The sequence below is a fragment of the Balaenoptera acutorostrata genome, chromosome 9 (genome assembly GCF_949987535.1).
Source record: "Balaenoptera acutorostrata chromosome 9, mBalAcu1.1, whole genome shotgun sequence".
Taxonomy (NCBI): domain Eukaryota; kingdom Metazoa; phylum Chordata; class Mammalia; order Artiodactyla; family Balaenopteridae; genus Balaenoptera; species Balaenoptera acutorostrata.
In genome coordinates, this window is record NC_080072.1 from 56058107 (window position 1) to 56084668 (window position 26562).

The following is a 26562-nucleotide window of genomic DNA, read 5'->3' on the forward strand; positions in this document are numbered from 1 at the left end:
GGGCGTTGAGTCACATACCCTGTCACCCCCTAGTCCCATCCATGAACTAGGCATTTCAATTTTTCCTTTGGAGAGTAGGAGCTGGGAGCAGGAACTGGGAGGTGAGAGGTCACAGCCCAGGGAGGAAGCTGGGCTGGAGAAATCTCCAGGATGCTTGCGGATGGGGGAGGTGGAGCTGGAGCCTGTGGGAGAGGAGGTGGAGAAGAGAAGGTTGGCACCTGCAAAGGGGGTGATGTCTGGGTGTCAGGCAGCTGAGAACGGGAGGCGGGGCCACATGAAGACAAGCACAAGGGGCTGCAAAGTGGGAGAGCCAGGGGGACCACTCCCTGCCCTCTAGACTCTGCCTCAGCCCGTCGCCTGACTCCCACCCCCACCCCAGGTGAGGTGGCTCTTGTCCCCTCCCCCAGAGCCCACAGCCCACACCCTCACCCTCCAACCCCCTTCTAGGAACCACGAATGCTCTTCTTCTGGCCCCTCTTGGTTCTTCCAAGTTCAACCTTGAACTGCAGCCTGGCCGCTCACTCTCAGTCCTCCAGCCCCTGGGAGACCTTTAACTCTCTAGCTGGGGAGGCCTCTGGGTGTCAGGGTGTCGGGGCTGGACGCTCAGGAGGGGCTGGGGCTGGAGACAGAGATGTGGGCATTGTCAGAGCGATGGGGTGGCTAGTCAGTGAGGGTGATGACATTCCTGAGAGAAGAGTCCTGCTGAGCACCATTCTGATGGCTCGAGGAAGGTGAGCGCATAGCGGAGCCTGAAAAGGAGTGGCCCGAGAGGAAGGCACCTAGGGTCCTAGATGTCGGGAGAGTGTGCCGAGGGGAAGGTGTGGGTGATGGGGGGATAGAGGTGAGCGGCCCCGCAGCTGACGGGTCAGAGGCGTGGTCTGAAAAGTACACGGCTGGAGGTGGCCTGGGATGGGTTAGGATGGAGGGGAGGGAGAGGAAGCTACTTTACCTAGAAGTTTACCCGTGAAGTAGGGAAAGGAAAGGGGAAAGTGGCTTAAGAGTCTCCTTACTGTTCGTAAGATGGGCAAGACTTGAGCACAGCTGAAGTCTGAGAGGAAGAAGCAAACAGAAAGGAAAGGCTGAAGGAGAGGAAAGAGAGAAAATGGAGCTGCAGAGGAGGGAAAGGTGCTCAGCAGCTCCTGCTGGAAGTCACTGTTTTCTCAGGGGTGGGTGGGGAGTGGGGTCTGCTGAGTGTGAGGGGACAGAGGTGTGGCAGGGACACGATGGGGGCTGAGGCACCCAGGTCCAGGATGGTGATGACCCAGAGCCTCAGTCTCCCACCCAGTGGTCCTCAGCCTGTCTCCCCAGGGGTTTGCCATGAGGCTTCAAAGGCTGGAAGGGAAGTAGAGGAGGGCAGGGTTCAAGTGGACGCAATGATTACCCGCAGCAAGGAGGAGGCCGGCAGGCTGCACTGTTTCTCCAAAATCATTTTTTAATACATTCACGTGGGTTACACAAAGAGCTGGCCCCGAGGCCTGGGTTGTAGCCTGGGTCCTGGGGGGTGAGAGCAGCATTGTGTAGTGTTCTCAAAGATCAGGCATGGAGGGGCCCACACCTTGCCCTCCAGGCCTGAGGAAGAGTGTTTGTGTGCAGTGAGCACCTGTGGTCATGATCCCAAACAGGACTGGACCCACCGGCTGCCCCACTCGCTACCAGGGCCCCAGGCTGGGGCCAAGCCACCAGGTTCTAGCCCCGGCTCTGCCGTTGACTCCCTGAGTCCTCGACCCGCTCTGGGCCTCAGTTTTCTCATCTGTAAAGTGGGGTGGAGAGAGGGGCATTTTCATCATCTCACACTTTACCGAGCACCATCGTGAGCCTGAGTGCGGGCCAAGCACGGGTAAGAGGGTGAAGACAATGACACAGGGTCCCGGGCTGATCCCAGGGCTTCCTTTCTTCCCAGACAGCCCACGATTTCATGGGTATGAGAAACAGGCGGTTATATCTGGATGGGATTTTTCTATCCATTTTTCTAGGGGGAAAAAAAAGTCCCTGCATGATGAGGACTAGTAAGAGAGTTTGGAGCCAGCATCATCTTGTGATGTCACAGCTGAGAGAGAAGGAAACCATTCAGGTCCAACCACCAAGCCCCCCCGCACACCCCCTCAATGAGGTCTGAATCCACCTTGTTTCACAGGCTCTGCCACTGACTTGTGCAGCTCTGAGCAAGTCCCATTCTCTTCACAGTCTTAGCCTCCCTATCTGTGCAACAGGGAGGTCGGACTCGATGGTTTCAAAGTCCAGGCTAGGCTCAAAGGAGGGAGAGGGAAGGAGGGCACTCAAGAGCAAGAAGAGAACAAGGAGAGCCCGCCTAGTCTGCAAATGAGGGAATAAGGGAAAATGAGGCACAGGAGGAGGAGAGGGCCTGTGGCTGCGCATCTTCTCTCTGCCCGCCTGGGAGAGAGGAGGGAGAGGAGCGGGTGGGTGTGCACAGCACAGGATGCTCCCGGGCCTTGATCCGGCCACGTGGGGCCAGTTCCTGTCCACCTAACAGCCTGCAGCCCCTGCAGTGGCCAAGCTCAGGCTCTGGACTCAGGAGGATGTGAGTCTGGAGCTCAGTTCTGGCATTTCTTAGCTGGAGGTCCCTGGAGGGAGACTTTTGGAGCCTCTTGTAAAATGGGATAAAATACCAACCTCAGAGGGTTGTCATAAAGAGGCAGATGCAGGCTTGGGTTTGTCACCACTGCCAAGTGTGGTGCAAAACAGAACCAGATACCTAAGGTTCTTACTCCTGGCTCACCAGCCAGGGTGGGACTGGGATGGAGCAGGGGGCCTGGGCAGGAAGTAGGGGGGCTAGGGCAGTATCTTGGCCGGTGTGTGCAACACGAGAGTGCCAGGTAGGGGAAAGAGCCTGCCCGGAGCAGGAAACGGAATGGTCCAGTGCTGGGCTGGAGCCCAGGGAGACCGCCTCTTAACCAGGCCCTGCTGGAGCTGCCGCAGCCCGCCTGATAGCGCTGGATCCAAGCCTTACTCAAGTGCCTCCAGCTCTCTTCCGGTCACAAGCTTTTTATGTTCCAGAGAAGCTGAAAGTCACTATCAGAAGACGTGACAAAGAGTCTGCCTGGAAACATCTCAGACAAATCCTCTTGGTCTTGCCCCTCTCCTACCCTGGCCCAGCAGGGGCAGGACGATCCGCACTCAGCCAGCTGGGGCTGCAGAGCCCTGGCTTCCACACTCCGTGTGGTCACTGCATGCTCTGCAGCCACCTCCCCACCCAGCCTGGGCGATGCTGAGGGTAGGGATGTGTCTCATTCCCTGGTGTCCCCAGTGCCCAGGGCAGGGTGTGGCACAAAACAGACGCCTGGTGAAGATGTGTTGATCCGATGGGTCAACCTTACACTCTGTCACTCCTGCAACTGCCCATCTTCCAGCTTCCACAGCTGGACCACATGTGTGCCCTGTGAAGTGGGTCACCTACTGATGCAGCAGGATACAGGGAAAGGAGCCCAGGGCTGGGACTGAGAGACCAGGGTTCTTGGATCCTGGCTCACTGGGTAATCTTGGGTCAGTCCCCACCCTTCTTCGTGCCTCTGGCTCCCCCACTGACCTGGCAGGGTCCCCTGACAGAGGCGGTCTGTAGCCCCCAGCCTCTCTAGGCTTTGTACTGTTGGTTGAACTTCTGTCGGCGGACAAAGCAGCAGGTGGCCAGCGTGGTGAGAAGGACGGCACACACCAGTGCGAAGGTGAGGATGATGATGAGGTTGACGTTCTTGAGCCCCCCCTTCTCACAGTCCTCAGGACGCACGTGACTCAGGGACACCTCCTCCTGGGAGCCGAAGCGGCAGATCAGGTCCTGGGTGGCGTCCACGTCCACACGGCCCTGGTGCAGCTGGGCCGCCAGCCAGCCGTTGCCGCAGCAGCTGAGGGGGTTCCCCTGCAGGTAGAGGCGCCGCAGGCTGGTCTCCAGGCCGCCCATGGCACTGCCCGGCAGGAGGCTGAAGCTGTTGTTCCTTAGGTCCAGCACCTCCAAGGACACAGCCTGCGTCCAGGCAGGCAGGCGGCTCAGGCGGTTCTCTGCCAGATTGAGCCGCTTGAGGCAGCTGAAGCAGGGCAGGTCCACCTGCAGGATGGCCAGCCCGTTGCCCTGCAAGGCCAGGACCTCCAGGGAGCCCTCCAGGCCCGCCAAGGCCCCTGTGGCCACATCCAGCCCAGGGTTGGCAGAGAGGTCCAGCTCAGTCAGCGGAGTGTGGAGGAAGGCACCTGCCCGGAGCATCTCCATCTCATTGTCCGCCAGGTTCAGGACGCGGAGGGAGGAGACGCCAGAGAAGGCCACACAGCCCGCGGGTCCAGGCTCACCTGGGCCCCCGCAGGGGCTGACCCGGTTCCCGTGCAGGTTGAGCCTCTGCAGGCTGGCCAGGCCGGCGAAGGTGTACGGGGGCAGGCCCCGCAGGGCGTTGTCCTGTAGGAGCAGCGTCTGCAGAGACCCCAGGGCCCTGGCACCCAGCTCCAGCGTCTCCAGCGCATTGTGGCTCATGTCCAGGAGTACGAGGCAAGGCAGGGAGCCCACACGCCGGGCCTCAAAGGCCCGCAAGCAGTTCCGGCTGAGGTTCAGGAAGCGCAGGGAAGTCAGGTGCTCAAGAAAGCCCTCCGGGACGAGCTCAATCTCATTGTAGCTCAAATCCAGATTCAAGAGCTGAGAGAGGGGTTGGGTGCTGGCGTTGCGGCCGAGGTTGGAGAAGGGCAAGGCGGACCAGCCCTCGGAAGGCGCGTGAAGGCCCTCGCCGCCCTGGGGCGGCCCCGCAGGGAGGCGGATGAGGTTGTTAGACACGTTCAGGAAAATGAGCCTCGGAAGTGCGGCCAGGTCGGGGAAGTGGAGCAGTTTGTTCTCCCGCAGGTCGAGCCAGGCGAGCTGATACTGGGCCCGGGGCTCCGGGGCCGTCTGAAAGGCCTCGATACTGTTGCAGCTCAGGTCTAGGACCCGCAGCTGCTGGAGGCTGAAGTCGGAGATGCAGGTAAGGGAGTTCCTGGAGAGGTTGAGGTGTGCCAGGTGGGGCAGGGCCTCGAAGGCTCCGTCCTCGATGTCCATCAGCACGTTGCTGTGAAGGTCCAGCCGCTCGAGCGCGGGCGTGCCCCAGAAGGTGTGGCGGCCCAGGCGCGTCAGGCTGTTCTCCGCCAGCGAGAGGCTGCGCAGGGCGGGCGCCTCCGCCAGCAGCCGCTCCGCCAGGCCGCTGTACAGGCTGTTGCCAGACAGGTCCAGGGACGTCAGGTGTGGCAGGGGACCCAGACCCCCAGTGCTCAGCGCTGTGCCCACCGCCAGGCGGTTGTGGGCCAGGTTGAGGTGCTCCAGGTGGGGCAGGGCCTGGAAGACCCCTGGCTGGAGGAAGCTAATCTCGTTGGCGCTCAGGTCCAGGTGAAGAAGCGCTGTGTAGAAGCCCAGGGGCGAGGCCAGAATGCTCCGCAGCTGGTTCCCAGACAGGTCGAGGACCTCGATGTCCCGCGGGAGCACCGAGGGGACCTGGAGTAGGCCAAGGCCCCGGCACAAGACTTCCTTGTCCACCTGGGGAGGGGGAGGGCAGCGAGAGCAGCGGGCATTAGTGGGTGCTGTAGGAGGGGGAACCAGACACGTGCCTCTAGGAAGTATGACTGGAGCTGCCACCAGGCTTGGCCAGGCCTCTACTCTGTCCTGCCAGCGTGCTCGACGTCCTCCCCCCGAGCCCAATCACCCCACGTCTGCGTGACCCCTACTCTGCTCCCTGCCCCTGTCTCTGGTACCCAGTATGGCAGTGCTGGCATCAGGGAGGGACTCAAGGAAGCTTTGATTGGTAGACAGAGAGAGAGAGATGACAGACAGATAGAAGGACAAATGCACTAACAAAATACTCTATACTGACTATTATCCGATTTTAGAAGACACTAAGCCATGTATCACCTAGAGTGCCCCAGAGCCAGTGAGGAGCAGGGCCAACTGGGACCCAGGCCTCCTGGTTCCACATCCCAGTTTCCTTCCATGGACCCAGAGAGTTAAACTTACCCAGCTGATGTTTTACAAAAAACCACTTTGGGAGAAATGTTTCCAAAAGGGGAAAATGCTATTTGCACTCCTGTCTTCGGTGTTAATTTTGGTCTCTCACCCTCAGATCTCATTCAAGCCCTCACTCCACGAGGCAGAGCTCGGGTCCCAGAGCCTGCCTTCCTTGCTGACACTCACCAGATGACCTCGTTCTGCTGCTGCCCCCACCCCCATCAGTGGCTTCACTTTGCATGGTCCAGTCCCAATGGGCCCCTGGAGATGGGGTAGGGGCAGGAAAAGATGACCAGAGTCTAAACCCACATTCTTTGATGACAAGACTGATGTTGCTGTGTCACATTACCACTCTGGTTTCTTATCCAGAATGTAACTCATCCTTCCCCAGCACCCATTCAGCATTTTATATTTTATTTAGCATTTTCAGACCCCTTGTCTCACTGGATCTTCACAATAGCCTGCCCATCAAATCTGATCACCCCTCTTTAAGAAACCCAAGCTTAGAGAGGGGAAGGGAGGCCCCAGAATCATCCAGCTGGTGAGGAACAGAGCTGGCTTTTGAACCCCAGTCTCTTAACAACCAAAGACCCCACTTTTGTCCCTCCATCACATGTGCCTTCAGGGGCCAGAATTCTTTCCATGGAAATGCAATCTCCCTCTGTCTTTTCCCACACACCAGGAACCCCAGCCTTTCCCAGCGAAGGCTCTGGCTTCCATAACCACCAAGCACAGGCCCACTCCGCCCTGGCCTCTCTGTCTCCACTGACCCCTTTCCGCCAGCCAAATGCATGGCAACTGCTCAAAAACTCCACTCTGACTGTGCTGCCCTCGGCTTAAACCCCTTCTGGGCAAAGTCCAGCACCCTCAGCAGAGTTCAAGGCTGTCTGTGGCCCCTGCTGACCTGTCCCCTTTCCTCCCAACCCACTCCAGCCCAGCCCGCACCTGACCCCTGCCCACTGTGCCCTCCCACACCCACCTCTGGGCCTCCTCCTTGCTGTTCCCTGTGCTGGTTATGCTCTTCCCAACCAGATCAGCATGGTGAACTCTGTGTGCTGAGCTCCAAGGTCTCCTCCACCTGGAAGCCTTCCCTGACTGCTGGGCAGGTCGGGGCCTCCTCTGAGCTCTCACAGCCCCTATGCTTCCTCTCTCACAGCTTTGGCCCCCTGAATTGTGACTGTTTGTGTGCAGACCTGCTAGACAGTAAGCTCAGGGCAAACAGGGTTTGACTGAGTGACTATTGTGGACCTGGGCCATAGAAAGTGCTCAGTACATTTTTCAGTGAATGAAAGAGTCACAGACATCATCAGCTTAGTAAAAGTCTGAGGGATGGACTGAATCACTTTTCTGAAAGGAAAAGAAAAGAGATGATGCATATATTCAGACTAGAGTCAAAGACCGTTAGAGCAAAAGGGGTCCAGCCCACCCACTTCCCAGATGGGGAGACTGAGCCTAAAGATGGCAGTGACCTGCACGAGGTCACAGAGAGTCAGTGGCTGAGCCGACAGGGCAGGAACACCAGTCTGGGTGTTCCCTGCCTGGCCCAGCTCTCAGCTTCCTCCCAAGAGCTTCAAGGTGAAGTGGGGGGAGGAACGGACTGCCCTCCATCAGGCAATGAGACTCTTCCAGCTCCATGCAGCTTCCAACTCCACAATACTGCCCTACTCAGAGGCCCGAGGCCACCCCTGCAGTTGGGCACCCATGCAAACTGGAATCCTACCCCGGCCACCTTGCTAGACCTGCTTGGCTCCTTGCCCCTTCCTCCCTCACAACAGTCTCTGCCAGCTGGGGCCACTGGGCGCAGCCTTCCTATCCATATCCTCAGCTCCTCAAACCATCCTGATTAAAGAAGAAACAGCAAAATGAACACGAATACAGCGTGTGTTGGGGGATGGGGCTTATCCCACCTGCAAGCCCACACCCCATTTCACCCCAGAGGCAATACTCAAAGGCTCCCTGGGGCACCAGCTCCTGAGAGTTAAACCGGGACACAAAGCTGGCCAAGTCCAGCACCTAATCCTGCTTTCTGCCCAGTGCCCAGGACCTGTGTCACAGAGGCCCAGAGGGACTGCTACAAGGCAGGGCTGCCCAGCTCTCCAGTTCAGTCTAGGAAGGAGCTTGAAGGCGTGGGCAGCTCTCAGAACCCCATTTGTCAGGTACCCACCACTCCCTGAGCTCCAAGCTGAGTGACTTATTTGGGGAGGGGTCTTGGGGGCATCAGCCCTTAATCAAGTTCAGAGCTTCCCCTAATGACCCCCTATCCACTCTCTGGTATGCCAGGATTCCACTGCCCAGCTTTTTTTTTTTTTTTTTTAGAGGGAAGAGGGTGCCACTCATCACCATTTTACCACCTGCACATAGAAGGGAAGCAGGGTAGGGAGAGTTACCCGGCAGTGGACAGCATGAGTTCGGGAGGGATGGGTTCGAATCTTGGCTCTGTTACCTCCTATCAGTATGACCTTGTGGGTCACATCTCTTCTCTCAGCCTTGGTTTCCTCAGCTGAAAAGAAGAGTTTTCTCTCATTAAATGAGAGAAAGCCCTTAGCGTGGAGCAGGCCCCTTGTTAGCCCTCGGCATGTGGCAATTTGTTTTTACTATTTTGAAAAGCATCATAACCGCTTCCATGGGAGTTCAGAAATTGCTTTCCTGCCTGTTACCTCATTTGCCCCAAATCCAAAGCCCACCCAGTTCCCCTCTGCCTGTTGGGTGGCCCAGACCCTTTATCTCTCTGAGTCTATTGCTCCAGGTAGATGTGGGGCTGCATTTGGTGACGTCTGAGGCCTTCTCTGCCTGTTATTCTGGGTTCTGGGAATCCCAGAAGGGCTCCAAGGAGTAAGAAGTGAGGTGGCAACAGCAGGACACTGCAAACCCCGGGGAAGGGTTGCCGGGCCCTGGCTGCCAGCTCATCCAGCCTCCAAAAGCAGCTGCCCATCTTGTGTCATGAGCTTCCCGTCCCAAGTCCAGGTGGGGCTACTGGAGGGCCTGTCCCTTCCCCAGCCCAAGCTCTGGTCTTGACTTCAATGATTGCCCAGCCTTACGAGTGGACCTAGAGGGTTCCTTTTCTCTGTACCCCACAGGGTCACAGTAACCTCAGGGCTAGTCTCCCTGACTCCTGGCAGAAAAATGGAACAAAGTGAATCAAACCTGGTCGCTGCCCTTGAGAAGCTCTTGGTCTGGTAGCTGAGACAGGTGTGGACCATTCACCAACTACCCCATGTACTCAATATTGAGATGGAAGGAAGCTTAGGGCTGTGGGAGCCCCAAAAGGGATCAAACAGAACCAGGTCGGCCTGGAAGGGGTCAGGGGAAGCTTCCTGGAGAAGGCAGCATTTGACCCCGGCACTAATAAGTGACAGGCATCACAGCAGAGATGTGGCAGATGGGCTCGAGTAAAGGAGCCCAGTTAGGAAAGGGGACTTGTCCCCCGAAGGGGCCTAGTACAGAAGAGCCTTTCCCAGATGCCCACTCCAAATTCCCCACACACATATACATATTCCTCATCAGCCAGCTAGACCCACTGCCCTTTGGGGGCAGCTTGAAGGGCCCTAGTTGAATGACCTTGGACAAGTTTCCTACCTTCTCCAAGCCTCAGTTTCCAACTCTATAAAATTGGAATTATGGTACTTACCCAGCAGGATTAACAGTAAACAAGGCATTTAAACATTCTAGTAGGTGCTCATTAAATGCAAGTTTTAAAGGCACTAAATGCATCCTCCTTCCTTTTCTGACCCCTCTAGCCTCTGGCTTCTGGGGCTGGGGCAGCAGGACAGCCCTGGGCCGGGGGTAGGGGGAGACAGGGAGTTCTCCCTGCCTAGGCAGAGCTTCTCACCTTCTTACAGGGCACCTTGTCTTGGTGTTGGGAGGTAGCCAGGCCCAGGGTCAGCACGGCCAGAAGCAGCAGGATCCGGTGGCTCATGGCTCTGCATAGGGCAGGAGGAAAGGGGAAGGCTGTAAGACCACAGGCTCCTTCCCACCGCCAGCCCCCACCGCTCCTTCCTGTCTGCACCTGCCCTCAGGGAACCCCAGACCGCAGCTGTAGCTGGACCAAAGGTGCTGTGAATGGGGCACCTTGTGAAGGGGATGGGAAAAAGGGCTGCAGCCCATCACAAAGGGCCTTCAGTGCCGGGCCAAGGAGCTAGGCCATTACCCTGGACAAGAGTTTTTAAGCAGTGGGTGACATGGTCAGATTTGGGTTTCAAAAGACCCTACTTGGAAGACAGCCTGGAGGAGGTGAGCAGGAGGGAGAGGAGCCCTAAGGGCTGCCCTGGCCAAGCTCAGGGCTGGGGTGGGGTGAGGTGGGGAGCTGGGGCTCTGACTCCAGTTCCACCCAGGCCACAAGCAGGTCCCCCCATCCTAGCTCTTCAAGCCCCAAACGGAATTCCTCAATCCCCCAACCCGCAGACCTTTATTTTGCCCTTTCTCTTTTGATTTTCTGGTTCTCGAGTCCCTGCCATTGTTTGAAGGCTGGGCCTGGAGCCTTGACAGGAAGCCCCGCCAGGAGGCCTGCCCTGCCCCCAGCACTGCGGGCCGTGGACTTCCCCAGGAACAGGCTGCCAGGCCCTTAACTTTCACTGAAGCCACCGCCCACGCAGTGGGACACCCAGGCATGCTGGGCCAGCCCTTCTCGCTATGAGCAGCGGGGCTGAGGTTGAGGGGGACCACAAAGCCCTCAGGAGGGTCACATCCCAGTGCTGCTAGGGGCTCATTCACTGAGAACCTGGGCCAAGTGCTAGGAATACACAGCTCAATCCATCAATTTCATTCATTCATTCATTCATTCATTCACTCACACCTTTACTGAATGCCTCCTCTTGTCTGGCTCTGTCCTGGGAACTGGGGACACAAATAAAGGCACAGAAGAGACCATAATACATACAAAACATTAACAAGGAGAGACACATAATGCCCTCCAAGAGCACTGGACCCAGTCACCCACACCAGACTCCTCCCTCTGTCTCCTCCGCTTACCTGCTGTGTGACTTTGTACAAGTCACTTCACCTCTCTGAGCCTCAGTTTCCTCTTCTGAGGCTAATGCCAACCTCAAAGTTTTGTTAAAGATCAAATGAGACATATTCTATGAAAGTGCCACTTACAGAGCCCTCATTATGCACCAGGCACTCTTCTTGACACTTTACATGTATGAACTCATTTAATCCTTCCAATAATTCAACGACTTGGTTCCATGATCACCATTACCACTGTGCATACAGGAAAACTGAGGGTCAGAGAAATTAAGCAACATGCCCAAGGTCACACAGCTAACAAGTGGCAGGCAGGAAGTCGGGCTCCTGGGTCTGTGCCCTTAACCTCTACACTATAAGGTCTCCTGCAGGTGCTCAATAAATAAGTGCTGAATTGTGACTCTGAGGGATGTTTTGGAAGAGGCATTTATAGAAACTTTATGGCTGAGTCTTGACTGTTAGAACCCATAAGCATCCTTGCTATGAATTTTAAATGAAGGTGGGTGCTCTGAGGTCCTTTCTTGTTCAAACATGCAAAGGCCCAAGCCGTGTCTTCTAAGCCCTGTTCCCTGGGTTCCCCTGGGGCCATGGACCCCCTGCCCCGCAGATGTCCTCCTCTCACCTGCATTACAGGTTGGGTTTTCACAGGAAATTTTGTTCTGCTGTTTAAAAAGCAGAACATCACCACCCTTTTGAATGCTAGTGTACTCAGAACTGAGTGGAAACCCCTCAGAGGGGCCTTCGAGGCCCTTGGGGAGTGCGCCCTGCCCAGCCAGCTCTTTTCTCCAGCTTCATTTCTCATTATCCCTTCTCCCACTGTGTTATGGAAGCCTCGTATTTCCTTCAGTTCTCTGAGCATCTTTTCACTGCCCCAAACCTTCACTTCCTCCCCTCTCTTGTGCTGAATACCTCCTCATCCTTTGGGTCTCAGCCTAGATGTCACCTCCTCCAAGAAGCCTTCTCTGGTTCCCCAAGTCTGGGCTATATATTGTCACCGAGCACTTCATCACTCCGTGGTTCCCTCCCCTTTACCCACCAACCCCCACCACCACCATGGGAAGAGCCCCCAGGGCAGAGGGGCCTCACTCTCCTCTGGGAACCATCTTACACTGTGCAAGCTGGGGAAGGCGCTGAGAATTGACATGAGGCGCCTCGGTGACATGGTGACGCTGGTGAGAGCAGTTTTTCTCCTGGACTCTCCCTTCACCTCCCCGCCACACTCCTTCCCCCCATCAGCGGGTCCTGTCTGCTTTCCCTAAAACACAGACTCTGGATCTGCCTACCTCCATCACTGCCACAGACTTAGGCACCACCACGACCCTGGGCCTCGACCCCAGCAACACCCTGACCTCTTTTAGTCCGTCCTAAGCATGGCAGCATGAGTGATGTCTTTAAATCATGTATCAGATCATGAATCTCACGGCTTGAAAACCTCCCATAAAATCCAAGCTTATACAATCTCCTCTCTGACTCCATCTACCATGTGCTCTTCCCTCACCAAATTCTAGCTTTCTCACCATCCCTCAAACACAGCAAGTGCATTCTTGCCTCAGGGCCTTTGCCCTTGCTGCTCCCTCCACCTGGAATGCTCTTGCCCAGATCTGCACGTATTTTATTGTTTTCCTCTCATTGATCATTTCCCGATCGTTTATTTCTTATTCTATGAGAACAGGGGTCTATTAAGCGGTGCTCACTAAAAGTCTACTGAACAAACAGCAAAGTGAGGGGTAGCAGTCCACGGCAAAGGGCTGAGCGGTGAGTGTGAGGTGAGGATAAGGAAGGACCTGGATTAGTTCTGAACCTGAGAGCACTGCTGCCCAAAGGGGCACTCGTTTCCCCCTCCCCTGCCTGCCAAATTCCACTCTATCCCTGAGGTGAGCATCTGAGCCTCCAGGAGGGGCCCTCCCTGCAGCACGTGGAACTCCACCCTGCCGTCTAACAGAAAGGGGCCCCTCGGCAGTGGACACCCTTGAGCAGTGCCCCAGACACAGTGTGGAGAATTTGAGGGTTACTCGCTCTCAAGAGGGAGGATTGGGATCATTGAGACCCAGGCTCCCAACCAGCCTCTACTGCTCACCAGCCCTGCTCCCTGGGGCAAGTCCCTTAAGCTTTCAGGGTCTCAGTGTCCCATCTGTAGGGCAAGCAGCCTGCTTCCTGTTTTGCCACTGTTTGACCCCAACGGTTGTGATGACCAAGCTGAGAATGGCTGTGAAGGCACCCTAGACACATATTGTCTTTCCCAGCTGGGACAAACCCACAGGGCTGAGCAGCCCAGGCGAGGTGAGGAGTGCTGAAGAGGGAGGCCCCAGGCCAGCAGACAAGTGGCCTAGGCAAGAGGAGGCAGGAGGCATCTTAGGACACTGACTGGGGAGAGAAGTGCCAAAGAATATCTGTGTGTGTGCGTGTGTGCGTGCACACAACGCAGGGAGAGAGAGAGAGAAAAATGGGGTGGAGGGCAACACCTACTACCATAATAAGCCCATCCCTAGTGTTTAAGGATGTAGATACTCTTCTAAGCACTTGACCTATATCATTTCATTTAATTCTCACAACAAGCCAGTGAAGCAGTTACTATAATTTCCATTGTACAGATGAGAACACTGAGGCTCAGAAAGGTGAAGTGACTTACCCCATAGTTACCCAGCTCATAAGTGTTTTGGGATTTAGCCCCAGGTCTGTATGACCCAAATGCTGTGTTTTCTCCAGCAGGTGCTGAGCTGCCTGCCCCCTGTAGAGTTTGCCCATGAGGGAAACGAGGCTCAGAGAGGTGACTTACTCAAAGTCACACAGGCAGTAAATGGCAGAATCAGGATCAGAATCCAGCCTGTCTGCCTCCAAAGCAAATGTTTCCACAACACCAGGCCAAGATCTCCCTCTCTAACCCCCTCCAACCAACCCCCAACCCCAGCAGACAGGCTCACAGTGCTGGGCTCTAGGGTGCTCCTCTCCCTCCTCTCAGCCTGGATCACTGGCAGAGTGGGGTCCTGGGAGAGCTGCTGTGGACGTTCCCAGCGAGCAGTGAATCACTAAGGGCAAGCCCCATTCTGGAGACATGTGCATCCCACGGGGGAATTAGACCTTAACCCAAAGGAATGTGGCTGTGATGGCGGAATTTCAGGCAGCTGAGGGTGGGGGTGGGGGTCCCTCACGTCTTACCACCCATGAAGAAGGCTGGCTGCGGAGCTCCTTGGAGGGAGGTGGGTGCCACCACCACCCCCCATCCCCGCCCCTAGAGATGGGTAGGCTATCTGGTGCGGTGGGATGGGAAGACTCACGCCCAGCCAGGGTCAGAGGGCAGTAGCAGACCAGATTGAAATCTCGAACTGCCCTTGACTAGCTGTGTGTTCCCTGCTCAAGTGCTGGCCTTTTTGCGGTTGTTTTCCCATCTGTCAAATGGGAACGCCGGCCTCGCCCTTCGCGGGAAAGATCCGCTGAGCTAGGAGCCTTGGAGACTTCTGGAGTCAACCCTGGCTCCACGCGCAAAGCAGGGGGCGGTGGCGGGTGGGGACTGTTGAAGATCCGCGTCTCGATGGACTAGTCCCAGCCCAGCTCCGCGCCGGGTGCCCGAGAGGGGCGCGGGACCGCCGGTTCCCCGAGGGGGCCGGCCAGCCTCGCCCGCTGGGCGGCTCCTACCTGGCTCAGCGCGGCCGCCGCTCCTCTCCCGGGCAGCCCCGGCACATTTTGCGCAAACCTGCCCTTCCCGTCCCACCCCGCGCCAGACCCCGGGGTCACGGCCCGAGGAGGCGCACGGCCGCTCCACAGCCCCACGGGAGCCAGACCCGCGAGAGGGCGGCTCGGGCTCCAATTTAAATACCTCTCCCGCCGACCCGCCCCACCACGCCCACCCCCTAGGCCCAGCCGCGGGGTCCTAGCGCCGGGCCGGCACGCCCCCGTGTGACTCGGTTTATCCGGAACCCGCGAGGGGGCGAAGCTTTTTCTTGACACTGAAACCCGGACTGGGAAGGGGCGGGTCGAAGAGGGCGGGGATGGAGAGGGGTCGCTAAGGAAGCGCTGTGCCAGCCAGGCCGCCCCGGGCCGCCGCACGTGCAGTTCGTGGCCCCGCGGGGTCCAGGGGGGCGGGTGGCTCTAGCAGCCGCGGGTCCGCAGAGGAAATCCGGCCTGGCCCCGATTTCCCCCGCTGTCGGCGCCGCCGCAATTAGCCGGGGAAACAGGAGAGGTGACGGCGGGGCTGAACGCGGAAGGAAATGACCCTTTGCTGGCCCTGGGGTGGCCACAGAGGGGGTTCCCCACACCGCAGCCATCCCATCTGGTGAGTCCAGGCAGGTCACTTCTCTCTGGATTGTGGTCTAGTGTCCAGACTCTTCCTCCTTCATCATCTCCTGGACCCTTAAGCAGCCCTGTGAAAAGGTCCCATCAAAGCCCCCAGAATTCAGGTGGAGAAACAAGCTATGGATGGGGTCATCGAGTATAGATAAAAATCACTCGTCTGGGACTAGTAAGGTCTCCATTTATATTTAGGGAAACCGAGTCTCAGAGAGGTTAAATAGCATATCCAAAGTCACACAGAATATAAGAGACAGGGATTTCCCCCCAGTCTGTCCACAAAGCTAAGCCCTGCCCAAACTGGGTACACTTTTCCAGCACTATGTTAGTCAGGTTGTCTTTGAGTGCTGTGCAAAAAGTAGCACGGTGCTATTATTGTCTTTTACGTGGGAGGTTGAGGCGCATCTTCCCAAAACCACCTTCTCTTCTAGATGCCTTGGCCCTACCAGATCACAGCTGCCCCGCCCTGCCCTGCTGGGTGTGGACCTGAGGAAGGGGAGCCTAGGAGAGGAGGGTCACAGCTGTCCTTCAGGCCCTGGTTCCAAGGGTAGAAGAGAATTCCTCCTCCAAAATTTTTCTCTTCCGTGATGGTCACCAGCCCTGAGAGTAGTACAGCGTGTCCCATTTTACCGGTGGGAAAGTGACCACCCAAAGCTTTGTGGTAAATCAGGGTGAAGCTAGACTTAGAAGCTGGGTTCCCTGAATTCTATATAGATGGCAGCTGCATTTCCTTCCTCCCATCTGGCTTACTGTGGGGACAGGCCTGGGGAGATGGGGACAGCTCAGAGAAGACAATCTGTGATAGCTAGGAGGGCAGGGTGGGGGTGGGGCAGGGCCTAACCTAAACTCAGAGGAGGAGATCGGGGAAAGCTTTCCTAAGGAGGGACCTGAGCTGCTATGAGGGCATAGGTAGGAAAGGTCACAGGACCTGGGAAGGGTGTCCACACCTTCCTCTCCCTCCCAGCCACTGGGAACCTCAGATCTATGCTGAGGGAGGGCCCAGCTGGTCAACCCCCTCTCCCCGCCTCGCCAGCTTTAGTCCTCATCTGGTCAAATGGAACCTCAGTTTCCCCATCTGTAAAATGGGAAAGATAGTAGCTTCTTCTCGGGTTGGTGCCAAAACAAAGAATAACGGACTTAGCCTGGGGCCTGCACCCAGTGGGTGTTAGGCAACTTCTGGCTGTCTTTCTTGTGGCAATTAATGATGCCTCTGCCACACCCTGTGGGCTTCCTTTTCCAGATCCTTGTCCAAGGGGCCAAATATCCAGGAAGTGCTTCGCAGCAGCCCTGCAGCATGGGCAGAACATGGCTGAGTTGGACTCAGACAATTCCTGGGCTCTCCCACCTGACCTGCTCCCCCCATATCCAGCGCCACCTCACCCTTCTCTGAGCTGCTGCCAGCAGAAACCGCTGGGCTGGCGCAGAGCTTTGGCTCGGGCTGGGGTAGGGCGGGGCTGGGGCTATGGCGGGCTCGGGGGAGAGCAACCTGCCTCCCACACACCCCCAAACGCTGCGGTTGTGGTTAGTCAGTTCACAGGGGTCCACTTCACTCAGTGCCTGGATGGGGCTCCCCAAGAGTTGGAGACGGATGGGCAACCAAGCGTGCCTACCCGCTGCAGATGCCTCTTGGGACTAGGGGCTGAAATCGGGAACCCCACGTGCTCAACGCCCCTTCCTTCACCTTTTCACTTCTTCAGCATTCATGTTGCTGTGGGACTTTTGGCAGTTTGCTTGATCTTTCTGACCTCAGTTTGCTGATCTGCAAAGTGAGACTAATAATAACACCTGATGTTCTGGCTTGTTGTGAAGCCCAAATTGCAGCAACGTGTGTAAATACCTGGTCGGGGGCCTGGTCTGTGGTCCTTGCCCAGGAAACATGACCTCCCTTCCCTGGCAGGTCCCGGAATCAAAACATACAGGACCGGGGCTTCCCTGGTGGCGCAGTGGTTGAGAGTCTGCCTGCTAATGCGGGGGACACGGGTTCGAGCCCTGGTCTGGGAGGATCCCACATGCCACGGAGCAGCTGGGCCCGTGAGCCACAACTGCTGAGCCTGCGCGTCTGGAGCCTGTGCCCCGCAACGGGAGGGGCCGCGATGGTGAAGGGCCTGCGCACCGCGATGAAGAGCGGTCCCCGCACCGCGATGAAGAGTGGCCCCCACTTGCCGTAACCGGAGAAAGCCCTCGCACGAACCGAAGACCCAACACAGTCAAAGGTAAATAAATAAATAAATAAAGTAGCTATAAAATTAAAAAAAAAAAAAAAAAAAAAGAAACGAAGACCCAACGCAGCCAAAAAAAAAAAAAAAAACATACAGGACCTACCCTTGTGGAGCTCCCAGACCAGATGGGAGGCAGATGAGAACATAGGATGATGGAGTCCAGAAAACTCAAAGGCCAAGTCCGGGAGTCGGAGCTGGATCTGAAGCGGGAGGAGAGGTGGGAACTGAGCAGGGTTGGATTTGCCTGGCAGCCATGTGGAGGGTGGCTTTCTTTTAAAGGCCACCAAGGCCAACTTTCCACCCAATGTTGCTTAGCGCCTGCTCGCACCCCTCCAGCAGTGGGGCGTTCTCCTGGACAGCTCAGCAATGGGAAGCTCATCTTCACTGTGTTGGTGTTTTTGCGAAACACTTCTATACCCTCATGCATCTGTCAGTGAAGATAGGAGACCCATCTTTTCCTGTGTCTTCAAGACTACCGTTCTGAGATGAGAAAACCCTCCCAGGCATGAAGACAGGCTCAAGGCTCCCTGGGGGGGTTTCTTAGGCCTGGCTGATAACCAAAGGTCCCAAGTAGGAGTGAGTGCCCAGGAAAGCAATGATGTGCACATCCCATCTGACCTCGGAGAAGTCGCTAAACCTCTCTGAGCCTTGCTGGCCTCATCTAACTGTAGAAATGGGGTGGGAAGGACCATGGCACCCTGGACCCCTAACTTAGTTTCTGCTGCTCTTTTTACTGAACACCCACTGTGGGCCAATCCTTTATCTCATGTGGCAAATCAGAATAAAGATAGCCACAGACAGCCTTAGGTGTCTTTAGTCTCAATTACTGACTAGGAAACTGAGGCTCAGCGAGGTTAAGTAACTGGCCCAAGTCACACAGCTTGGGAGTCAGGAATTGAACCTGGGTCTCCAGACTCGCAGACTCCCAGACCAGATCGCAGTGCAAGGATGTGGCTCTCCTCACTCCCTGCCCCTGCCCAGCACCTCTGTGGGCCCCCAGGGAGTCAGGGAGTTTCCTCATCAGCCCCTTTTGGGGCCCTGCCTTCTGTGGCAAAACCCTGGGTTCCCCAGTTCTTCTCCTGCCCACCCTCCCATGCTCCCTAGGGCAGCTAGGTTTAGACCATACCAGCTATGGGCCACCTCCCAGAGGGACAGTAGGATAGGAGAGAAAATGCTTGGTGTCAGCTGTAGGGAGTTTGTGAGCCAAAAACCAACCTAGGGTGCTTGGGAAACAAACGCTGATAAAGAGACAGGTGGTGTTTCCTTTCTTCTGAGGACTAGCTTACGTGTTTAATGGGTATAATGAGGGCTGCAGGACCGGGCATGGTGCCAGGTACTTTACTTGCACTGTCTTCTCCTCACAGCCACCCGGCAATAGGAGGCTATTGTTCCCCCCCTTTTACAGAAGAGGGACCGAGGCTCAGGGGTCCTGTGACTTGCCCACAGTCACACAGCTGATAGGGCGGGGCACGGCAGCCCTTCCCATCGAGTCCTCAGACTCCAAGGCCCTCATGCATGTGGCCAGCAACTGGCTTGGCTGGTTTTCTGCTCTCAGTGGGGACACGAGACACCCCCTCCCTGGGCGCTCGAAGCCATCAATGCGGGGGGAGCGGGTGCTGTGTACCCCTTGGCCGCCACACGGGAGGCTCTTGGCTCTGAGTCTGGTTAGTGAGACCTGGGGCTGAGGAGTCTGGAGGCTCCCGGAGGCCCCAAGGGAGAGGGGGGGATGTTAGGTGAGAAACTTCGAGACTGGGTGAAGAAGGCAGGGCAGGATCAGAAGCGTCTCCACAGCTTGACTGTGCTGCTCCGTGGACCGTGAAACCACAGCTCTCTGCAGGCCTCAGGCTGCTGGGAACCTGAGGGTTTGTCCCTTTGAGCCACACAACTTTTTCATCTGTTTTAACCATTTGAAGCTTAAACCCCATGAATCCTTTTCTTGATGATCCAGGGTTATCAGGATGGGCCTTGGTTAGGGTCTGTGATGTCATAAATGTCACGTCCAAATGAACACATGAGCAACAGAACTGAGCCCGGGGTGAGATAGCTGCACACACACGAGTGCCCCCGAAGGCAGCGTTAATTAGAGGCGAGGCTGCTGTGGGGCGGCTTCCCCCCACAGGGGAGCTGGGCGCCCTTGGGCAAGTCACTCTCCCTTGGCGGCCTTGATTTCTCATCTGTCAAATGGGGACAGTCATTCTGCCGACTTCAAGGGGGTGTTGAGAGGATGACATTGTAGAAAGCTGAATGGAATGGGGACTGGGTCAAAATGACTGACATGGCCTTCCTCACACGAAAGCCTGTGACTCGGCGGTAGACTGAAGGGACCTGTGGGCAGAGGGAGCACCCAGTGATGGGAGGCAGTGACCGGGAGGGGCTGAGTCAGAGGGACCGTGGCACTGTGGGCTCAGGACCCGGGGCAGAGGTGGGTCCCAGGCCCTTCGGGGTAAGGGCTGTGACCCAGATAGGACAACCCATGGTGGGGTGCCCCTGCCTCTAGGTGTCCCCTGGAGGTCCCTTCCCACATTCCCAACCCTTCCAGACTTTGGGATCCCCACTGTGCTGAGCTCCCGCAGGCTATCGGCTCCTGTCTCCCTCCAGGTGGTCAAAGCCCCAAGACCTGGCAGAACTTCCAGAAACCGGCTTGCCTGTACCCAGATGGTTCCCACAGATAACGGTCACCTGCTGAAGTTTCAGATGCTCCTTCTTGCCTCCTCTACTTCCACTCCTGGAAGGACAGCAGATTCTAGGCCCAGAGAGCACGAGATCACACGTGGGTGATTCCCCCCCCCCGCCCCCGCCACCCTACTTTCCTTCACTTGCCTCACGTGAGGGACTCCCGGTTCACAGAGCAATCTTTTCAGAGGCCTCACCCAGTTCCTCTCAAACTTGAGAGAGTATCAGAATCCCTGAGGGTTTGTGAAGGCATATTGCCGGGCCCTACCCCCGAGAGTCTGGTTCAGTAGGTCTGAGGCAGGGCCCGGGACCTGCATCCTGAGCACCTCCCAGCGGTACTGATGCTGCCTGCCCGTCCGCAGGCGCCCTTTGAAAAGCGCTGCGCCTGCGAGGGCGTGGGGCGGCCAGGCTCCGTGGTCCTTACGTGGCGAGATGGAGGTAACCCCAGTCCCTCCCCACTGAGCTGCCGAAATGAAGGGATGAAACATGAAGGTTATGGTTAACGGGATTATGAATCTTTCTCACCATGAGTGAAATTCTGAGACCAGTGTGAGGCCCCTGTACTTTTAAGTTGAGAAGGGGATGGGCTGGCCCGGGCAGCTTTCTAATGCAACTTTCATGTTGTAACCCATTTAATCCTACAACACTCAGTGAGGTAGATATTATTATTATTATTATTATTACCTCCATTTTACAGACGACATATGAGGAAACCCAGAGAGGTTAAGTAATTAACTCAAGTTTGCACAGCCAGTATGGCTGAGTCCAGGCAGTGGGGCTCCAATGCCTACCCACTTAATACTCTACTGTATTGTCACATGATGGAGCATTAATTAGCCGAAAGAGCAAGTTATCTAGAATTTTTAAAATTTATCATGACATCCCCTGTGTGTAGAGTTGTATTTTCCCCCCTCTTGGGTGGGGTGAGGAGGGACCTGAGGAGGAGAAGCAGTCCAGGTTTCAGAGAGGGACTCACCTGGGTTCCCGTCCTCACTGCGCTGCCCACTGCTGTGGGACTTTGGGCTGGTGGCCTCACCTCTCTGAACTCATTCCGTCTCTAAAGTGGAGCAAAGATGGACGGACAACTGGGGCTGTTAGGAGAGTGAGCTCCCTGGTGTCAAGTGCCTGCTGTGGTGCTTACCCGGTCCATGGCGCTCACCCAGTCCGTGGCAGTGCTTGTGATTCCTGGCCAGGCGTTGTTTGCATTTGGGGGGCAGCAGCTCTATTTTCTTCATGCTCGTTTAGTTCAGGGCAGGAGTGAAGTGGTTCAGGAAGCATCCCTTGTCGGTGCCGAAGGGATGTGGGGAGAGGACCTGCCTAAAATGTAGCTGTGGCTGCCCTTCAGGGGAGGCGGCGGCATTCCCATCCTGCAAGGGGACAGGCGCAGCCCCCAGAGGTTGGGCGGAGGCCTGGCCACACCCAGCTCTCACTGGGACGGTCCTCCTCAGTGCAGTTCACAGTGCTCCCTTCTTGTTCTACTCACATTGCCTTCCTCCTCATGACCACAGGGCCTTCTTGGAATTCATCAAGTACTGACCCTTGGGGGGAATCTGAGGCTTGAGCGGGGCACTAACTAGCTCAGGTCACACAGCTGGGAGATGGTGAAGTTGGGGCTGGAACTCTGCCCCTTCTGCTGTGTTGGGCTCTCACACCTCCCTCCATGACATCCCTCCTCACACACACGCTCCCCCCACAGACACAGTCACCTGCAAAAGCACACTCTCCCGCCAACACACACAGCACACACACATACGCACAGCCTTCATATACACCGTCAAAGGCAACACAGGACACACAGGGCCGCAACTCAGGAAAACAGGAAGCATGCGTCCACCTCACATGTCACACAGGCACACACACTGTCCACAAACATTTCAATCATTTCAGAGACACCCTCAAAAGTCACCTAGCCACCACACACAGACACACCGCCCCCCCAGATTCAACTCTCGAATATCCACTATGCATGCACACACCACAAGCGTGCACACTGGACATACATGATGTGTACACAGTGCATATATCTCCCATGCAAACGCCAGTCACAAACACTCCATACGCACTGCCCACAGACACACTTCATAACCCCAATATACAGCGAAGACTTAAAATACCCAGGCTCCCAAAAGCAGTGCACACCCACAGGACACAGTGCACAGAGAAACACACCATCTGTGTGTGTACCATCTGTGTGTGTGGACACACTCGTGGGAGCAAAGCTGTGATCTCGAATTGCTCGTGAAGCTGATTTTCTCAGAAGCAGACCACACACGAGTCGAGTGGCTCCCACTAGAGCTAATTCCCTGGGGTGCGAAAGGGAAGAAGGGGAAAGGGCACAGTTAGACTGTCGTGGCTTCCCAGGGATTCCGTGATTCATCCCTATGGGTGCTGTGGGCTCAGAATCCCAGGAACTTGGAGGCTGGGCTGGGGCTCCAGAATGCAGAGGGCTGGATCCTGTCCCCTGGGGAGTGTACGCCCTGCCCTGTCCCCAAAGCCAGCTCCTCTCTCTAGGTCTGGAAACTTAGAGATGGGTATTCAGCCTTACAGACTCCTGCCCTCTGGCCTCTTCTGGGCTGTGTGACTTCTTCCTGTTTGCCTTCCCTACCCAGCGAATAGGAGACCTGGGTTTGAGGCCTGAACCAGACGCAAAAACCAACCTCACTTCTGCCTGCATCAGGGCCCAACTGGCCTCCCGGAGGACAGGCTGTGCTTTCTGCTGGCGGTGACCACCTCTTGGGAAGGCTTCTGGGCAGCTCCTCTCCCTGCAGGTTCTCCCATCAGCATAGACATGCCCCTATTTCACAACTCCCTTCCAGACCTCCCAGGTGCCCTGCCAGCCACTGCCCACCCACCCTCTTGTCTCCTCCTGGCCAGGCCTGTCAAGGCTGTTGCCTACTCCTGTGACCTCCATTTCCCAGCCCCATCATTCCACCCAGCTCACCCCCGGCCTCCACGTCCGGAGCTGCTATGGACAGACACTCTTCCGTCTCCAGCTCGTTTGGTCACTTGGTCACTTGACGGCTTTCTTCACAGCTGCCTGCTCCCGTGACTCCTTGTGACACCCACTCCTGGTCCTCGTCCCACCTCTCCATCACCTCCTCCTGCATCCTTTTCTGGCCCCTCATCTTCCTCTTCCTCCTCCTGACCTTTAAATGGGTCTCCCTCCCCCTTGGCCTTGCTCATTTCTCTCTTCACCTTCCTCTCAGGAGAGCTTCCTGCCCCGGGATCTCCCTTTCCTGTTCATCCATCCAGCCATTCATCCTCCACGTGGCGGCCAGATGGAGTCTCTCTAAAACACAGATTTGACCAGGTCACTCCCCTGGTTAAAACTCTTTGATGGCCTTGGGGGTCCAAGCACATGTCACATTTCCCATTTTCCTGTCTCTTTCACTCTCACAGGGGCCAGAGTCCCTATCAAGCGGCCACATGCATCCTCCATCGTCTCCTCTCTCCTTTCCGGATCTGTCCCAACTGTGCACAGTCATCTGTCAAGCTCCCTCTCCTCGCTTCTCTCTTCTTCCCTCTGCCTCTCCCTTCCCATCTCTCTGCTCTATCTCTGTCTCTGTCTCCGTTTAGAGTTGCCAGAGGGGAGGGCTGTAGGAACTAGCTTGTGGGGCTCGATATAAAAAGAAAAGATAAAAAAGCTAAGCCCTCTGACTGAAAAGGCTCTTCATGTCCATGCCACAGAAGTCCAGAGGCCAAGAGAGGGGAGACTGTGGCCGCAGAAATGAGAAACCCACCCTCCTTTGGGCTGCCCACAAGGGGAACCTTGAAGACATCCTGCCCAGTGCCTTAACCAGCCCTTTAAAAGGCTCCAGGATGGTCAGAGTTAATTCACTCTCCCAGTGTCTCACTCACACTGCAGGTTCCGACCTTGACCTCTGTCCACAGCACACTCGGACGTCTGCCCCATTCGGCTCTTCCATCCACCATCTGGACACCTGACTGTTGGCCTTGGCTTCACCCGGGGCCCCAGCCGCACCTGCCTGCCCCTCCGGACCTCACCCCAGAACTCACCGCATTTCCTTTGGCTGGTCTCACCCTGCGGCTGGTGACTGAGGCTGTCACTGTGCCTGCGTCACTTTTTTCCATGCGGTATGAGGCTGTGGCTGACAAGGCAGCCAGGATGGCGTGCGTGGTGGGGTCTTTGGAGTTGAGCTCCAGTTCCACCACTGGTTTACTGGGTGACCTTGGACTGAGTCGCAGTAGCTTCACTGAAAATACAGGGAGAATGTGTCTCCCTTGCCTGATTGTAGTGAGGACTAAAATGCAGATACTCCATCCACCTCAGGTCCTTCTTTTCAGTGAAATAAAGACCCTCCCATGGGCTGCCTGCAGAGGGAACCTTGAAGACCTCCTGCCCAGCGCCTGGAAGGCCTGAATCAGCCCTTTGAAAGGCTCCTGGGCCTTTGATCAATCCTGTAGTTGCTCTTTGGGTAACTACCAATGAAGCAGGAAGCTGAGGCTGGGTGCTGGTTGACCGGGGGCAACAAGGGGTGATGGGGAAGAGGAGGGGGAAGAGGGGGTAGCTGCCGGGAAGGGACCTGGGAGGGAGAACTGAGGTTCAGAGGGGTTCATGAAGCTTGGCCGCATGATGGGTGATGACGTACTCTCTTCTCTGGCTCCCAGGAAATCTCCAGCAAACTCCAAATTTCTTATTGCTGCACTGGGAGTTTGGACCTGGTTTTAGCGCTGTATCAAGTACTGAGTGTAGGCTCAAGGCAGACACACAGGGAGAACAAAGCCTGCACCCACGGCCTAGCTTCCCCCAGGCCATGCGCCTAATGACAACTCTGGAAATGGGCCAACTGGATATTCTGGTGTTCCTCAGGCTGGAAGTGTTCTGCATCTGGACACAGTGGTGACAGGCCAAGGTTACATAGTCTCCAGACCACTGGTCCCAGGTCTTGGGGGGTTATTATAACTACTAATAGGAATGCTTTTACAATAAAAATCCTCTAGGTTGAAACTGGGGTCTGAGCTATTTGAGAGGACAAGACAGGGCTGGGCATGGGGTTGGGAAAGGCTGGGTGTCAGGGGAGATGGTTGGCAGGAGCTCCATGACGGGCCCTGGCCATCAGCAGTGGGGGAGTGCTAAGGAGGAAAGCAACACGGCAAGGGTGGTGCTGCAGGCAGACTCGGGCTGGCTCGGGCCGGAGGGAATAGAGGCTGGAGAGCGGCACAGAGGCCGGGCTGTTGCTGAGGACGCAGATGATGGGGCCTAGACCAAGGCAGAGACCATCGTGGTGGGTGGGACAGACTCGGGGATTAATTATGGGGGTGAGGGAAAGGGTCATGGGAAGGACAGGAAAAAGAGGGTGGTCACCCCTGGTTCTGGCCAGGGGACAGGGCAGAGTACAGTCAGGGTGACCTGTGGCTCACTGGGGAGATGCGTGGCAGGCAGCCGGGTGCTGAGCTGGAGCCCAGAAGGAAGGTCTAAGTCAGCAGTGGAAGAGAACTGCCAGCCTCACTCTCATCTGTGTGTGGGGACCATCGCCCCTGCCTCCCCGGAGAGGGGGTGGTAGGCTGCGTGAGCCAGCGTCCAGGAGAGCCGTGGACAAGGTTAGCATCACCTCCGTGTTATTTAATAGGAAATGCAAACGGCTGGAGACTGGACAGACCCCCGACAGATGCTGACTCGGGCCAGGCCTTTCCGATGGTGACAGACGCTGAGATCTGTCGTCCGATCTCTGCCCGTCGGTCGTCAGGGAGATTCTCCAGGCAAGGCTCCCCTGTGGGGTGGGGCCCCCGCCTATCGCTCTGCTCAGCACCATCCTCCCTCCCTGGCTGGACAGCTGAGCCCAGGGAGCCTGACAGCCTGGGGAGGGGCCCGGAATCTTGGGGTTCCTGGAGGGGCTCTGGTTCTTTCGGGAACAGCTTGCCTGCCCCCTGGTGGACTTCTGAAGAGTCTCAAGGACTCAGGGAAACCTCTTGGAAAGGAACCTCGGAGATTTATTTAATCACCACGCCCACCCCACCCTCCACCCACGGTCCATGTCCTGATGGGGAGGCTGGAGCCCCAAGCAGGAGCGGTTTCTACAAGCAAGTCCAGGGGCAGAGCCGGGACAAGAGACAGCATGGCTGGCCCTCTGGAAAGCACCGGGCTTTTCATCCCACAGCCCCAGGTGAACTCAGCGGCAGTAGTGGTGAAGGCACCATTTCCTAGGGCTGCGAGGACTACTCCCTGAGACAGTGCACACACAACATGCTGAGTACAGGCGGGGCCCTTGCCTCCTGCTCTAGTCACTTCACCTCCCCTTGTAAGAGTGTAGACTTAGCTCTAAAGTCTTTGATCAAATCTGTATTTTCACGCAGGTGCATTTCCTTAAAGCGAGATTCACCTGCCACCACGGTGGCCTTCCCCACCTCCCCTGCCCTGTTACATTTCTTCTCCCATCGAAGTCACAGAAGGAGGGCTTCGACTCAGCCCTGCCCTCAGGAAACCCCCAGTCTGCAGGGATAGGG

At 56.5% G+C, this 26562-nt stretch overlaps 2 protein-coding genes across 7 annotated transcripts in view; both read right to left on the bottom strand.

Moving 5' to 3' along the window:
• Positions 1-1425: 1425 nt before the first annotated feature.
• Positions 1426-14690, bottom strand: LRRC32 (leucine rich repeat containing 32). Of its 6 annotated transcripts, none has more exons than XM_007187564.2 (4): positions 14555-14690; positions 10752-10792; positions 9789-9879; positions 1426-5494 (listed from the first exon to the last, which is right to left on the bottom strand). In XM_007187564.2, exons 3-4 carry the CDS (start codon positions 9873-9875, stop codon positions 3590-3592), a joined length of 1992 nt encoding a protein of 663 aa, XP_007187626.2. In that variant the 5' UTR covers positions 9876-9879; positions 10752-10792; positions 14555-14690; the 3' UTR covers positions 1426-3589. The 6 variants fall into 6 exon arrangements, with proteins under 6 accessions (XP_007187626.2, XP_057409747.1, XP_007187625.2 ...); XM_057553764.1 differs by lacking the exon at positions 10752-10792 and adding an exon at positions 13843-13999; XM_007187563.2 differs by lacking the exon at positions 10752-10792.
• A 6648-nt stretch (positions 14691-21338) lies between these two features.
• LOC103002685 (guanylate cyclase 2D-like) overlaps positions 21339-26562 on the bottom strand; it is a 51364-nt gene continuing 46140 nt past the window's right edge. The window contains 2 exon segments of the mRNA XM_057553267.1: positions 21339-21464; positions 24115-24311. Coding sequence (XP_057409250.1) covers positions 21339-21464; positions 24115-24311 — 323 coding nt within the window.